Source organism: Lissotriton vulgaris, chromosome 2_1 (genome assembly GCF_964263255.1).
Source record: "Lissotriton vulgaris chromosome 2_1, aLisVul1.2, whole genome shotgun sequence".
Lineage (NCBI taxonomy): Eukaryota > Metazoa > Chordata > Amphibia > Caudata > Salamandridae > Lissotriton > Lissotriton vulgaris.
In genome coordinates, this window is record NC_141687.1 from 471,302,350 (window position 1) to 471,318,162 (window position 15,813).

At 45.7% G+C, this 15,813-nt stretch overlaps 1 protein-coding gene across 4 annotated transcripts in view; it reads right to left on the reverse strand.

Moving 5' to 3' along the window:
• The window catches only part of STAT1 (signal transducer and activator of transcription 1), a 590,542-nt gene that overhangs the window by 326,241 nt on the left and 248,488 nt on the right, over positions 1–15,813 (reverse strand). For all 4 annotated transcript variants that reach the window (XM_086955384.1, XM_086955383.1, XM_086955382.1 and 1 more), the window contains exons 14-16: positions 12,744–12,785; positions 11,775–11,858; positions 11,529–11,627 (exon numbers count right to left, since the gene is read on the reverse strand). In XM_086955384.1, coding sequence (XP_086811510.1) covers positions 11,529–11,627; positions 11,775–11,858; positions 12,744–12,785 — 225 coding nt within the window. The remainder of the gene's footprint in view (positions 1–11,528; positions 11,628–11,774; positions 11,859–12,743; positions 12,786–15,813) is intronic.

Sequence of the window (15,813 nt, forward strand, 5' to 3'; positions counted from 1 at the left end):
ACCTTATTTTGTATGCCTTAGTGGCATTTTGTGAGCTACCTAAGGACTTAGTATCTGTTATAAGGACTTACACTTCAATTTTGCTCTTCTCCTTATGTCCATATGGGTGATAATAGTACCACAGGCAGGAAGACTCTTTGGTCTGGGTAACGTTTGGTCCGGTCTGTGATCTTCTTCGGTGCAGACCATCTCTTTGTGCTCTTTTACTCTGTGGGGGACACAGAGTTTCTCCTACAAATCTTTGTGTTCCTATTGGATTGGGCTGGGTTCCACGAATCCACCTCCCCCTTACTGTGTATTCATTTTTTCTAATGCCTTTGTGGTATCAGCATCTTTTTGGCACATTAGTTCACCTTACATCTAGGTACCCCTTTTTGTGTAAGCCTTTTCTCTACTTTAACATGCTTTTTATGCTGTTTATCTTCAGCAGTATAGTATTTTTGTATATTTTTTTACCCTTTAGGTTTTCTCACTTATCTAATTGGGTTACAACTACTGATGTTGCTTCATGTGTTTTTTAAAAATACATCTCTACCATTGCAACCTTGGGGTAGCTGGGGTATCTGCTGTTCTTATCTGAAAGAAAAAACGTAGTGATAGATTCCTTACCTTAGAATTACCCCCAGACATCGGAGTGGATCCGGAAAGTTTTCGTCAGCAGTACCCCTGCTCGTCGGAAGGTGGCGTTGTGTAGCTCCGCATTAGTCGTTGGAATTGTGGTCGCCGGGATGACGTCGCAGGAGCTACTTGGATTCCGCCCTCGCGCGCTGACGTCAGTTCTTTCTTTTTCCGCACCAGCATGCGCAGATCCGGAAGAGCAAGTACCCCGAGTCACTTTTTAACTGAGTTTTTTCTAGGCCTTTTGTCTCAATTCTTTTGAGTCGATTGACTCCTGGTGTCATTGGGATGCCTGACTTTAAGAACTGTGGGGACTGTCACTGCATGATGTCGGTGACGGACCCACACCGCTTGTGTCTCTACCGCCTGGGGTGCGACCGCGACTCGAAGACTTTGCGGGAGCGGTCCCGAAAGTTGCTGGAAGTCCGGCATTCTGCTCCTCACTGCTCAAGGTCCGGGTCCCGTGGGAGGTCAAAGGACTGGTCGCGGAGCCGCCACCATCATTTCTCTGGATCTAAGGCTTCACACTCGAGGTCAGGTTGTTATGTATTATTTTAGGACCCTATTGTAAGTTTCCCGATTCATGCCCTTATATAGGTATAAATCACTATATCCTTATATAGGCATAGAAATCATAACCATATTTAAGCATAGCTCAGGCAGTCCAAATATGGCAGGGCTACTTCCACTAGTTCTGAAAATCCACAACTATTTCTTGGAAAAACCCGCCTTCAGCAGTCAGGGACTTCCCCTTGCTTGAGCCCGGATTTATCCAAGAACTCATGGAGTTTTCAAAGAACTGAGACTCTTTGTCCAACCATACGTCAAACCAGGCACCTTCATTTATTAATATGCCCACACTTGACCAAGCAAACACACAGTGGTTTGGAGCAGTTCGACTATCTACTTGCCCGACGCAGCCTGCTACAGCAAGTGCCGAAGGAAGCCAACCCTCCAGCAGACGCACTGAGAGAGATGCTGTCTTTTCTCCTGCCGAGAAATCCAGCTCGGGTGTTTCCAAGCTACCCTTGCGAGTTGTTGGGAAATCGAGTTCCGAGACCAGCCTTCTCCATTCTAAACTAAGGTACGGAGCTGATTAGACCCTTAGAGAAATCTTGAGCAGATTCTTGGCAAAAGAATACTTCATTTATGCTACACCTCACTTACTTCTTCCCTTGTACTAAACTTAGGTTAGGTACACCAGGGTAGGCGTATTTTAGAAGCACCAGTTGAGTACTTTTGGCCTCTGTTATTTAGGTATGTATTTTTCTATGGTTTAGGAACCATACAATGCTCTTACAGTATTATTTTATTCTACTATTTATACTGTACGCATTATATTTTACAAACTGTGTTACAATTGTAGCAGTTCATTTCTTATGCTTGAGAAAGAAGACTGTTCAATAAATCTTTTATTTAAAACGCCCGTCTATCTATTTCTCTGCACCTCTAGTGAAACGAAGCATGCACGATTGACTGAGTGAAATATCTATCTATTGTTTCCACGACTCTGAAGATACGTTTAATCTTCGGCAAACAAAGTTGTCATGTTTATGCGGTTGTCAGAGACTAATCCCTTCTTGTGAATTCAAGAAAGTTTCCGCAGCATCCACTTCCAAGCCTTCCTAGTCAGAACTTTCAGGCCCATCAGTCGCTAGTGGGCGGCAGGATTCGGCATCATCTCCCCCACTGGCGCAACATCACCTCGGACAGGTGGGTGCTGCAAATAGTCTGAAGGGGCTACTCCCTCCCCTTCGAATCTACCCCTGCAGCGATGCCACCTCAATACCACTGCATGTCGGGGGACCATCTTATGCTTCTTCAGCAGGAAGTCATGGCCCTCTTGGTCAAGGGGGCCATCAAGCGCATTCCTGGGCCAGAAGTAGGTTGTGGTTGTTATTCCCACTACTTTCTGGTTCCCAAGAAGGGCAAGGGCCTGCTCCCTATTTTGGACCTCAGGGAGGACAACCGCTTCCTCCGGAAGGAAAAGTTCAAGATGTTGACGCTAGCTCAGGTCTTGTCTGCCCTCGACCCTGGAGACTGGATGATAGCAATGGACTCCAGGACGCATATTTCCACATCCCCGTCCTGCCGACCCATCGTGTTACCTGCTGTTCACGGTAGGCCACAAGCACTTTCAGTTTACTGTGCTCCTCTTTGGCCTTACCAGTGCCCCCGGGTGTTCACGAAAGTGATGGCGGTGGTCACAGCTCATCTGCGCAGATCAGGGCTTCCAGTCTTCCCCTATCTCGACGACTGGTTGTTGAAGGCGGGCTCGCCCCAGGCAGTCGTCTCCCACCTGCAGACTATGGCCGACATCCTGCATTTGCTGTGGTTCTCCATCAATGTGCCAAAGTCGTACTTGATTCCCTCTCAGAAGCTCCTCTTCATTGAAGCAGTTCCGGACTCGGCCCGGTTTCAGCTTTATCCTCCCGAGCAGCGAGTCTGGGATATTCAGGCTATGATTCCAATCTTTCAGCCTTTATTCCGGGTTTCAGTCAGGATGACCCTCCAGCTCCTGGGCCTAATGGCCTCCTACATCCTGCTAGTGGATCATGCCAGATGGCATATGCGGGCTCTGCAGTGGGACCTGAAGTTCCAGTGGGCACAGAATCAGGGCAACCTGTCCGATCATGTCCAGATCTCAGAGGGCACTGCACAACAATTGCAGTGGTGGCTCACGAATCGCGATTGGGTCAATGGCAGATCCCTCTCCCTTCCCCATCCGGAGCATACAGTTGTGACGGACGAGTCCCACCTGGGATCTCAGCCTCTCCCACATGGGAGAGGCTGAGATCAGAAGACTCTGGTCTCCGGCGGAGTTCAGTCTCCACATCAACCTTCTGGAGCTTCGGGCGATCCGGCTTGCACTGAAGGTATTCATTCCCTCTTTCTGGGGAAGAGTGGTGCAGGTGTTCATGGACAACACCACCGCCATGTGGTACTGCAACAAACCGGGCTTGGTGAGGTCGTGGACCCTATGTCAGGAGGCTCTGTGCCTCTGGACTTGGCTGGATCCCCCGGGTGTTGCCCTGGTGGTTCAACACCTGGCAGGTTCTCTGAACGCCAGGGCGGACAAACTCAGCTGCCGGTGCATGATGGATCGCGAATGGCGTCTGAACTCGGACGTGGCACAAGGTCTCTTTCAGCAGTGGGGAGAGCCTTGGTTAGATCTATTTGCCACGAAAGAGAACGCGTAATGTTATCAGTTCTGCGCGTTGGAATTTCCAAGGCGACACTAGCTAGGCAACGCTTTTCAGCTGTCTACTCTACTCCTTTCCGCCTATACCACTTCTATCCAGAGTGCTGAAGAAGATCAAGCGCGACCGGGCCCAAGTCATTCTTGTGGCTCCGGACTGGGCTCGAAGGGTATGGTATCCTGAGATACTCAGCATGGCCATCGATCCCCCGATCAGACTGCCTCTTTGGGAGGATCTTTTGTCGCAGCACCAGGGAACGATTCTCCGCCAAACCTATCCAACCTCCACCTCCTTGCGTGGAGATTGAGCGGCGGCAGTTGACGTCTTTTGACCTGCCTCCCGAAGTTTGCAATGTAATCTTGGCTGCCAGGCGGCCCTCCACTAAGATGGTATATGCCTACAGGTAGAATAAGTTAGTGGCATGGTGCACAGCAAAGGCTGTGGATCTCCTTTCTGCCCCTCTTTCAGAGGTCCTTCTATTCCTACTTTCTTTGAGCCAGCAGGGCTATTTCTTGGCCATTTTAGCCTTTTTATAGCTTCCACGTCAGCCTTCCCTTTTCAAGTCCCCTGTTGTAAGTAGATTCTTAAACGGCATTACTCATCTTTTCCCTCCTGTTACTTTCATATTGCCTCAGTGGGAATTGAACCTGGTTCTGACATATCTGATGTGTGCTCTCTTTGAGCCACTTCACAACTGTCCTCTTCGTCTTTTCACTTTACAGACTGCTTTCCTGGTTGCCATCACCTTTGCCAGAAGAGTGAGTGATCTCCAGGCTTTTTCTTCAGTCGTCCAGATAAGGGTAGACATGTATGTGCTGTCTCCTTAGGTGTGCTGCTACTGTCGCCAGGCACTTTGTGAACACCCTGGGTGCCGTCGTTACTCCGAAAGGTAGGACTTAGAACTGATAATGTTGGTTTTGAATAGTGAACCTGAGAAACTGTCTGTGTGATGGGTGTATGGGTATATGGAAATACGCATCTTTTAGATCCAGTGTTGCGAGGAAGTCTCCCTGACTGAGTAACGGCAGAACCTGTTGTAGGGTGAGCATATGAAAATGCTCTGACAGAATGTAACTGTTTAGAGGCCTGAGGTCCAGAATAGGTCTGAAAGACCCGTCCTTTTTGGGTACTAAAAAGTACAAAGAGTACTGGTCTTCTACAGGCACAAGCTCTATGGCTCCTTTTTGCAGCATGCTTACGACCTCCTGCTGCAATAAGTGTAAGTGCTCTGCGGTCATAGGATGGTGTCTTGGTGAGATGTTGGGTGGAGTGGATATTAATTCCAGACAATACCCATACTGGACAATGTCTCTCACCCACCTGTCTGTGGTGATGGATTTCCAGTCTGGCAGGAACTGTTGTAGTCTCCCCCCGACAGGTGTTATATGGTCGGAGGGCAGTGACAGGGCATCACTGTTTGTTATTGGCAGTGGATCTGGAACTGTTGTTTCCTCTGCCTTTGATGTTGTTTCCACGATATCCACCCCGGTTGTTTTTATTGGAGGTGGATTGTGTACCTCCTTTATTGTACTGTGACTGTTGCGTGGACTAGCCTCTTGAGGGGCCCCTAGAATTGGAGCGACGGAAGGAGCCACCCCGAAACTGCTGTGACTGCAGAGCCCCCATAGACTTTGCAGTCTCTGTATCCTTTTTAATTTTTTCAAGGGTGGTGTCAACCTCAGGTCCAAATAAGAAGTCCAGGTTAACTGGCTGATTGAGGATAGAGGTTTGTATTTCAGGTTTGAACCCTGAGATTCTCAACCGGGCGTGTCTCCTCAACATAACGCTAGTGTTGATGGCCCTGGCTGCAGTGTCAGCTGCGTCTAGCGCGCACTTGATGGAAGCATTGGTTATAAGCTTCCCCTCCTGGATTAATAGTTCTGCACCCTCCTTGTACTGATCTGGTAGGTGTTGCAACAGTGTCTCAAGGGTATCATAATGGGACCAGTCATATCTAACTAAGAGTGCCTGAGTGTTGGCAATGCGCCAGATGTTAGCCGCCTGCGCAGCCACCTTTTTTCCTGAAGTTTCCAGAACTTTTGACTCTTTGTCAGGAGGAGGAGCATCACCTGTAGTCTGGGAGTTTGCTCTCTTACGTGCATTAGAAACAACTAATAGGTCCAGAGGTAACTGTCCCCTTATATAAGCAGGGTCCGCAGGGGCTGGTTTATATTTCTTTTCAATCCTCGGGTTTAACACCCTGGCTCTAGTGGTGTCCTTAAAAATTTAATTAGCATGCTAAAGGACCCCTTTTAGCATGGGCAGTGTTTTGACTGTTCTTTCCGAAGTGGAAAATGTGTCGACCAGAAAGTCTTCCTCCACAGGGTCAGCATGAAGTTCGACGTCATGATTACTGGCTGCCCTTTCAATAAGGGCGTTAAAGGCAGTTGTGTCCTCAGTAGGAGATGTTTTAACACTGTACACATGAGTGTCAGGGACAGTCTGCGGATCCCTTGGGTCAGTTGGGTCTGCCCACGGTTGGTTTTGATCATCAGGATCAGTGTCCACATGATAAAGGCCATCTTCATGTTCGTCATCCCCTGCATCCACATCCGAGTATGTTGGGGAAACATTTTGGGGTTCTTGTCCATAGAAATGGGGTTCCACAAGAGCTGGTGACATCGTGGAAACCCTCTTCTTTTTCAAGGGAATCTTATATGACTCCATAGGTGTTTCTGGTATGATTTTCCTCTTATATATGGAGAGTCTACCAGTTTCTGAGTCGATGAATGGTCTCGACTCCTGTTCTTCAGGCTCCTCTGTAGCCTGAAATTCCGTAGACACTTTTTTAATGGCGCCGATACTTTGTTTTGGCTCGAACATCTTCGGACGCACTGAGGGTGGCAACCCGAATTTGATCGGCGTCGACGCGGTCTGAACATGTTCGACCAGCTTTGGTGCCGGGGCCTTCTTCGGCCCGACCGCTGTAGCCTTGTCCTTGATGCGTTGGAGTGACTCCAACACTTCTTTAGCTATGAATGGACTGGGCCGCGTCGACTCGACAGGGTCCTTGGAGCCAGCCTTCGTCTTGTCCTCAGGCCTCGACCGGGGATTGATCCCGTCTTTCGGTTCGAGTCTTTTGTGTGTGTCAACTCCCTTTGGCGTCGGCCTCAGCGGTTTGACAGCCTTGACCTTGGTCTTCGGTGCCCCAACCGTCGGTTCGATCGGCATCGACGGCCATTTTCTTTTTCTTCGGCTCCGAGGGGTTTGAGGCCTTGGAGCCGACCAGAGTTACTTGCACTTTCGGTTTTGGCATTGATGCTTTCGGCTTCGATTTCTTCGGATCGACGGATGGCGGTTTTGAAACCGATGTCTCTTTAGTAATGTTCGAAGCCGGGCCTTTATGCGGGGCTGTAGAACGAGACTGTAGATCTCGGGTAAGGCCTAGTGGCGATCCCTCGACCTGAGCCTTATGGAGTGCGTCATCTTCGGCCCCCGTATAGCCGGATGGGCCTAGCTCCTCGCCGGAGCCATCTTCTACGGCCCCAAGGGCCTCTGTGTCATCTCCTACCGCTTCGACAACGTTTTCGTCTTCTTCTTGCACCTCCTCGTCTTCGGCGTCATACTCGGAGTCATGGCCCGAAGCCGGATCGGAGCGGTAGTCTTGATCCTCCAGATCAACGACCTCCTGGTCTTCGGTCCCGAAGATGTTTTCAGGAACAGGCGCTGACTTCTTCGACTCCAATCGAGCCGCGCGTCGAATCCGAAGAATTTTCTTCGACCTGAACCGGGCACAGGCCATACAGTGGGCTTCATTGTGATCCGGGGACAGGCACTTGTTGCACACCGGGTGGACATCGATGTGCGGGTATTTTGCATTGCAAAGTGGACACCTCTTGAATGGGCTTCTTTCCATTTCAGATGGAAGATTGGGTCAGGTGTGGAAAGAAACCGTCCGATTCCTCGATGTCCTATGAAACAAAGTTACCGTACCAAACGAAACGATACTGACGCAGTCGAAAGCCTTTTGGCTTTGTAGAAAGTTTTCCTAACTTGAGCTAAGATAGTAACATCCGAACCCAATGGCGTAAAACAATCTGAAGATGGAGAGGATGCCCATGCGCACTGTAGTCCAGGGGAGGAGTCACCTATCTCGTGATACTTCGAAGACTCTTCCAGGACAACAATGTGCAATCATCCGGAGTCACCTATCTCGTGATACTTCGAAGACTCTTCCAGGACAACAATGTGCAATCATCCGGACCCAACACTACGCGGCGATCTATGCACAGATATGAATTCAGCAGCCCACATGCCTCGAACTCATGGTTTTCACCCAGACAGAACATGCAAGCCAAGTGAGGGTACATGGGGGGCATTTGTAGTCCACAGGACTCACAAGGCTTGAACCCCCTGAACATTGACAAATAATAGGCAGAAAAAGGTACACTGCTCCATCGATGAAAAAACGTCAAGTTGGCCCAAAAATGGCTGGAGGAACTGCAGTGTAGATCTGCGTTTCTAGCACGGTAAAGAAAGAGCTAACATCAGCGTGTCGGGGGAGGGCTTATATGGACTTTGATGTTATCACATCCGTGAGACGACGTTGTTACGGAGTTGCATGACGCCCAGAGGTAATGCTGAAAAAATGTCCGGATCCAGTCTGGTGCCTGGGGAGGACTTTAAGATAAGGATTCTGCGGCTATATGTCTCTATCAGATTTTCCGTGTTCAAATCAGAGAAGCACTCTGCTTTCATTTCAAGGTCACTGTGGTCGGAGTCTCAGCCCAGCTGATTCTGGTTTACCCTCTGTGAGGATGGATGTCCAACGTGTGACCAAGACGGGGACCTGCATACACTTACCTTAAGGTAATGGGGAGTTGGATCATCCAGTAGGGGATTCTTGGCAGAAAACCCGCCCTAGGCACCCAGATTAGGGAGCGCACAGTAGGAGTACACTATACACAGTATTTATATGCCAGCATATATACACACTGTTTTAGCACAATGGTGGAATCATTTTTCTTTTCACTATTCTCATACTGCTAATAACTTTTATCTGCTTCTGTCTCTTTATTATTGCAGCGCAAATATTCTATACAAGAATCAGAATGGTTCAATAAATATTGAAACGCCCTTTGTTTATTTCTTGTGCATTTTATCTGAGTATGCATGAGTGTCTGAGCGGACAGGTTCTAGATCTGTTACCACGATGTATTGGGGAGTCAGGGTTGTCATGTTCTGAGGTTGCCCATACCATTTGTTACCTTATTGGTTTAGTGGTACTTATGGTGGCATAGTGAGCTAGCAGGACTATAGGCCTACATATCATAAGTGGGTGAATAGAATCAGCCTGGCACCATCCCAATGTCTATGTTATCCAACAAACCAATAGTTCCTATTGAGAAAGTGGAAACCGTATGACAATCCTGCTGTCTGGATTATGGGAATGACCTGTACGTAGGTGTATGCAAACATTTTCTCAACAGAATTCACACAGTCCAGATACTGTAGCTCACCTCCTTCTTGAATTTATCATGAAAAACTCTATCTTCTTATCTTGCCACGATTCACTGGCTCCTGACTGATAATGGATCCTCTTCAAAACCCTGTGGTACACTGCTCTACCAATTCAAAAGGCCTAACCTATCTTCACATGGAGTTTATTTTTTCTCATCCCGTTGTGAGTTTCGAGATCTGTTTTCTGCTTCTTCTTAGGACCATACGTAAATATTGTTCTTGTGCAGGTGGTCCCTCTTTCACTTAAGCTGCTGTAATCCTCTGGAACTCACTTCATCTCTCCCTTTCTTCTATTTCTGTTCATCTAAATGTTTGTAAATTTCTAATGGCTCATCTTTATTCTCTCTAGCTTGTTGCTCCTCTGAATGGAAGCTAGTGTCAGGATACATTTGCCAACAATGCACTTTAAAAGCTCTATATTTATTTCCTCTGGATCAAACACATAGTTGGAGGCTTTCACCTGCAAAGTTATAGTAGGTCTTTGTCATCTGTGATTATCATTCAGTGCACCAAAATGCTACCTTAAGAAATACATTCTCTAAAATCTTTTAAAACTTCCATTTCAAATAATTCATCAAGGGAAAAAGGATAAGGAGAGAGAACTGGAAGATAAGAGGCAGAGAAAAAGAGAGCAGGAGTGAAGGAAAGAGGTGTGGGGAGGCAAGATTAAACAGAAAAAGAAAAGCAAAACAGATATTCTTCTTCCTTTGTGAGTCAACAAATTTAGTAAACATGAACGGAAATGTGAACAATTAAACGGTTTGGCAAAGCCAATAGATCCACTTTTAAAATGTGAGTAGCTTTATCAATGTTAGTCTATGTTTACTGTATTGAAAAACAGCCAAAATGGCTGCCAGTTTATCATGTCACAGCGAGCATGTGTCGTGATGCATGCCCAGGCACCAGGGGTCATGGTATTTTTAGAAGAAACAAACTGTATGGCTGACAAGGGTCCAGCACCTCGGTTTCAGTGTAAATCAAATTGTCTTTTGTTTTAGTGCACAATCACGTCTCGAGCTTGCCACACCAAAGCCCACTCTGAAGACAGATACAGAAACTTTTTCAAAAGGGAGACGGTGCACTATAAATCAGTCCAAAGCGCTTCAATTTTCAAGAATAGTCCTTTTTATTATATTTCAGAAATTCCTAAAAGGCCTCAGCCAACGCGTTTCGTTCCAGATTGGAACTTCTTCAGGGCTCAATCGGTGGTTAATAAGCAAGAAATTATGTAGGCGCAGAAGGATCTTAAGTAAAGTGCGGGTCCACCCTCGGTATTACACAACACGGCGTTTGCTCTTGAACAATAATAAGGGCATGTATAACCCCAGAGATATGTAAACTGCACCACCTCCTTCCCTTATACAATGGAAGAGGCGTCCAGGAGTTGTGCGGGTGGAAGCATCTTGGAATGCTTTTAATCCTTCCCAAGATGGCTGTCTTGCACATGCATGTTTCCACATAGGTCCCAATTCATGCTCATAATGCAAGGGCAACCATGCATTGTGAACAGTGCAAAGAATATGAAAGAGTACACTGCTGTAAAGGGAGAAGGTATCACAATGAGAGCTGAAAATGTACAGTACAGTCAGTTGCAAGTGTAGTGAGAGCTAGACACATGTCAACTCACAGAGACCTGCAGTTGTTATATCACTGCAAGACTATGAAGACTGAGGGGTACCGAAAGGTGTAGTAAGCCACAGTCTGGCAATCTGCAGACACACATATAAACAGGTACCCATTAACTGGTCTAGAGATACTTACTGGAACATAGAAAACATAGGGCACATGTTAAATGGTATTAATGGAGTCATTTGGGCATGCAATAACAAGAGTTGAGACATGATTTACACAGTAACACAGCTCTATACATCATCACGTGCAGATGACAGCAATGCAAGGATAGCCTCTCATTTAACAGAAACATGCAGCTACAAAGTGGGAGCAAATGCTCCTGAAGGATCTTCCTGTCCAGGATGAGTATTGCAAACTGCTCCTCACCATACACGTCTTCCTTTCCAAGCCAACCACACACATCTTTAGTCACAATTATTTAAGAAAGATCACTACAAACAAAGTGGATTTGGATCATGGAAAGATAACTAGAATCCAATCAAAGGGCAGAAACCCATTTTACGTACAGTATTTCTATGTTTAGGCTACACCTATGCACAGAGCAAGGTTCAATTAACTGGCACAAACAGATCCATTCCTATCAATTCAAGCATATGAAGCAAGGATGTGGGAAGATACCTTGGGCTCACTTGTCAGAATGTTGTACCACAGAATAGAGGCCCATCCACTGGGAAGCTGGCTTACATTTGAGATCACCACAATAGGCAGGGATGTTATCTACAAAGGAAAGAGTAATCTTATTACATCATTAAAAGAGAAGAATATGTATCTTTAGGAGATAAATTAACTAGTTAAAATAAAACAAAAAGTATTATTTAAAAATGTACATTATGTGAGTTTAAATCCATTTACAAAACATCTTACCTCTAAATCTATCACCAAACCAGGCTGGCACAACTGTGTCTCAAAACTGAGTGAGTGAAGCTCTTCTGTAACGATGAGTGGACCCTACATGAAAGAGCAGGTGTTCAGAAGGAAAATGAGTTGATGGAAATATAAAATGAAATTATGAAATATTAAAGGAACACTTATCCAGCATAACCATAAAATTAACAAAGATGAAGAACAAAGTACAAAGCAATAACTTGTGTGAAGATCCTCAAAGGGAAGCTCCAAAATAGAATAAATGATTTTTACACGCTGCAAAATTCCACTAACTTTCACTGCCCTATGAAAGAAAGTGAGAAGTGGTAGAATACATTACCTTTCGTGACCACGTTGGTATCCAACTCAGATGTAAGCAGTTCGAACTAGGAAGGCTGCTTATCTAAGTTTACTCATCACTTATTCAGAAACAAATTATCACTTCTAAAGATGCAACAAATCAGAGGGGACTAGAAGGAAAGCGTATTTCCACATAAGGATTGATCGATGTTTTAGGCAATTCAAGTGTAATTACAACTGCTACTGATCAAAATGCCATCTCACAGTCGAAGATGAACATGTCTCAAAGATGTATAATAATCTGGGATCCATTTCTCTGTTAGGGTCCAGTTTGCCTATATTTTCTTCTTTAATGATATGTATTGATGCATTTTGTTTCTGCAAGGACACACGTGTGTTCAGAATAAGAAATGTCTTAAAATATATATTGCCTATACACAAGGTGCTTTTAAAAGATAAGAAGTGTCACTGCAGCATTTCAATCTTCTCTCAGAATGGGGGGGACAAAATAACACTACAAATCGTAGATAGAGCACTATACTTTACATAAACTAAACAGATAATAATGAATTGCTTGAATTTTACCAATAGGCCACGTCTTTCTTTATCGGGGTATATATGTTAGATTTCTCAGTCAGTCTGAGGAAAGAGCGGCACCACCAATGTTACCTCATTAGTTCTGGTCCCAGCATTTTTCTGCTCCTTGAGTTGCTGAAAATACAAAGAAATGCACATTCAGACGTACAATTGGTACAATGGTACATATAAAATATTAATGTGTGACCGCAGTGTATATTTTCACAATATTGACATCAGAAGTGACATCTTAACAGTTAGGACGCAACAAATGAAACACTGAACACCATAGTTTAACAATAAGATAACCTGACAGCAAATACTTATGTAGTTGTTAATAGATAATCAAAAACAAACTGGTAATACTAAGAAGTATAGCAAAAAAGAAAATACATAGGTAAAATAGAGAAAGAAGGCAACAAGGGAACTGAATAGCAAGCATTAGAATTGTCAACAGGTCTCACCAGTAACATCAACTGACTTTGCCAATGCTTTTTTTCCCCCAAGATGGCTGGTGTGTCTGCACAGCAGCCATTTTACCATTACAAGATGACCACGTATGCACATTTGCATGCACAGCTGGAACTCTGGAGGTGTGGCCAAGATGGCGACACCTTGAGACGTGTTTTGCGCTTCTCCGTTCACCCAAAGCCTTAAGTAAGCAAATGGGGGTGGAGCAGGGGCTGTGGACAGTGGGGGGGCCCTCAATAGTGCCACCAGAGGAGCCATGAAGTAAATTCAGGTTGAGTGTGGACATCGCCTAATTTTACAAGATCTCGGTGTGGCTGGCACAAGACTGTGCCAAAATAAGACGGTGGCCACAAAACTCTCAAGAATGGCAAGGATCCGAGGAGGCCTGGAGAACAGACTGGATGGCGGCCGCAGGCGGAATTCGATGCCTGCCGTTGGTGTCCACTAAATGGTGGAAATATACCCTCCCCGACCTGGAACATAGGTGCTGCAAGATACGCTGGAGGCTGCAATGTTCCCCCTCCTAACATTCTCTATCAGAGAAGACCTGAAATTAGTGAAATAAGACCTCACACACGATCAAGTGAAGTAAAACAAGATTTATGAGCTAAAGATGGTAGAGTATCCACACTGGAGAGTGGAGAAATAGTTTGAAGACAAGAGGTTGAACAACTACAAAAGGTGTTGCCCTTCCAGGAACAGCAAATCAACCTCCTAGCTCACACTGAAGATCCAGAGAATCGCTCTAGAAGAAACAATATGAGAATAAGGAGTGAGCTGAAGGTTGTTGAGGGATCAGACGTCAAATAATGTAACTGTTCTTTTCCAGCAGATACTGGCCAGTGAAGAGGCAGGGAATATTCAGCTGGAAGCTGGACGTGGCAGGACAATAAGGGGGGCAATGCAAAACCAATTAATATTCTAGGCTGTGTGCATGACTGCAAGCTCAAATTGGAGAATCTCAGGCAAAGTCAAGACCTCCAACCCCTCATCTTCCAAGGCCACAAACTAATGCTATTTCAAGACCTTTCCTTAGTAACCCTCGTCCTAGCTCACCTTGCAACAGTTCTGTCCAGCGTGCCTGCAGTCCACTACACTCTGCTGCCTGTCTACCTGGTTCCATTGGTTTTTGCCTCCTCTGCTAGTTTTTTGTTCTGTTTGCCTTTCTGCCTTCTGTGTTGCTGTTTCTGCTAGTTTTTCTGCCCTATAGTTTGCCTTTTTCTGCCCTCGGTTTGGCTTTTTTTGCTTGTTTTTATGCCTTCGGTTTTGCCTTTTTCTGCTTGTTCTTCTGCCCTCTGTTTTCCCTTTCCTGCTAATTTTTCTGCCCTCTGTTCTGCCTTTTCGGCTTGCTCATTTTTTTTGCCCCCTGTTTTGACTTTTTCTGCTTGCTTCTTCCCTCTTCTCAGTTGTTTCCGCAAGACGGGGCGCTTTTTGCCAGAGACCCCACTCTCCAGCCCAGCTAATCGCAGAGGTGACAGTGCCGCTTTCTACAAATGCTGATTGATTGATTGAACCCTTCAGAAGTGCACAGACTTTTAGTCGATCACTGATTACCACAGGAGCAAAGACATCATGTATAGCTGGGGTCAACCATTTCGAATCATCTTCCGTTGGGAAGGAAAATTACATCAGATCCGGTCATTATATGAGGCAAGATGAGTCCTGGATCTCCGTGATTACGAGACAAAGTGTAAACAAGCGATCTGCCTGAGCCTCACCTGACACAATTATCCCTGGCAGCATGTGCCCAGATCCTTGAAAGAGCTCCGCCCAGATTTTGGCACAATCACACAAAAGCAGCAGGTAGTGCTTGATTACCTTCCTGAAGAAGCGGGCCAAAAGGCCACATGATAGCCTGGAACGCAATGGTGAGACTATAGAGGTAAGGCCCAGGGACCTGCACATCTCAATAAAGAATGTGGCGGGTGGAGAGGTTAATGCTAATTTCTGTTGTCTTTACACCCCATGGTCACTCCCCAGCCGGGGCAAGACCTGGAGGATAATAACCTGTACTACCCATTAAACAGGGGCCTTCTGATTGAGACAACATTCTAGTTTGGTTATGGAAAATGTTTTGGTTCAACACTCAAGAATGCTCACTTAGATATATCTTACAATCTCCCTTAGTTAGGCTTTATGTGATTAAAGTGGATTGATATTGTGCAGGCAATATCCTCACCTCTCCTGGCTCATTAAAATGATATTCTGTGTCATGGTAAGTGCCCATTAACTGATCCACAATATAAAAATTAGTTTTGTCAGAGGCTTTATTAACCCTGTCAAAAGTGGGAGGGGTATTTGCATACTCCAAGAGTTACCTTCTCTCCCTCAACTGGCATAGTCTTAAGTCACAATGGTTTCCCAACAATATTTGTCCTCAGGTCAGTGAAAAAGAAAGGTATCCCCATACTCTTCTCTGAGAACTTTCAGGGTGACATGGTATGTGTATTTGTAAAGTGCACTATCACTCATGAGGGTATCCTGCCACAGAGCAGGTGTGTGTGTCTATCCTTGCCTAGGGTAGGTTGGTTGTTTGAAAAGCCAGGTTTTCAGCTTCTTGTGGAATTCAAGAAGAGAGAAGGAGGCTCTGATGTGGACTGCAAGGTCGTTTCACACTTTAGAACACCAGTCCTACTAATCTGGTTCTGTTTATTCATTGGATACTTGTGAATAAGAGTCCTGCAAAGTGGAG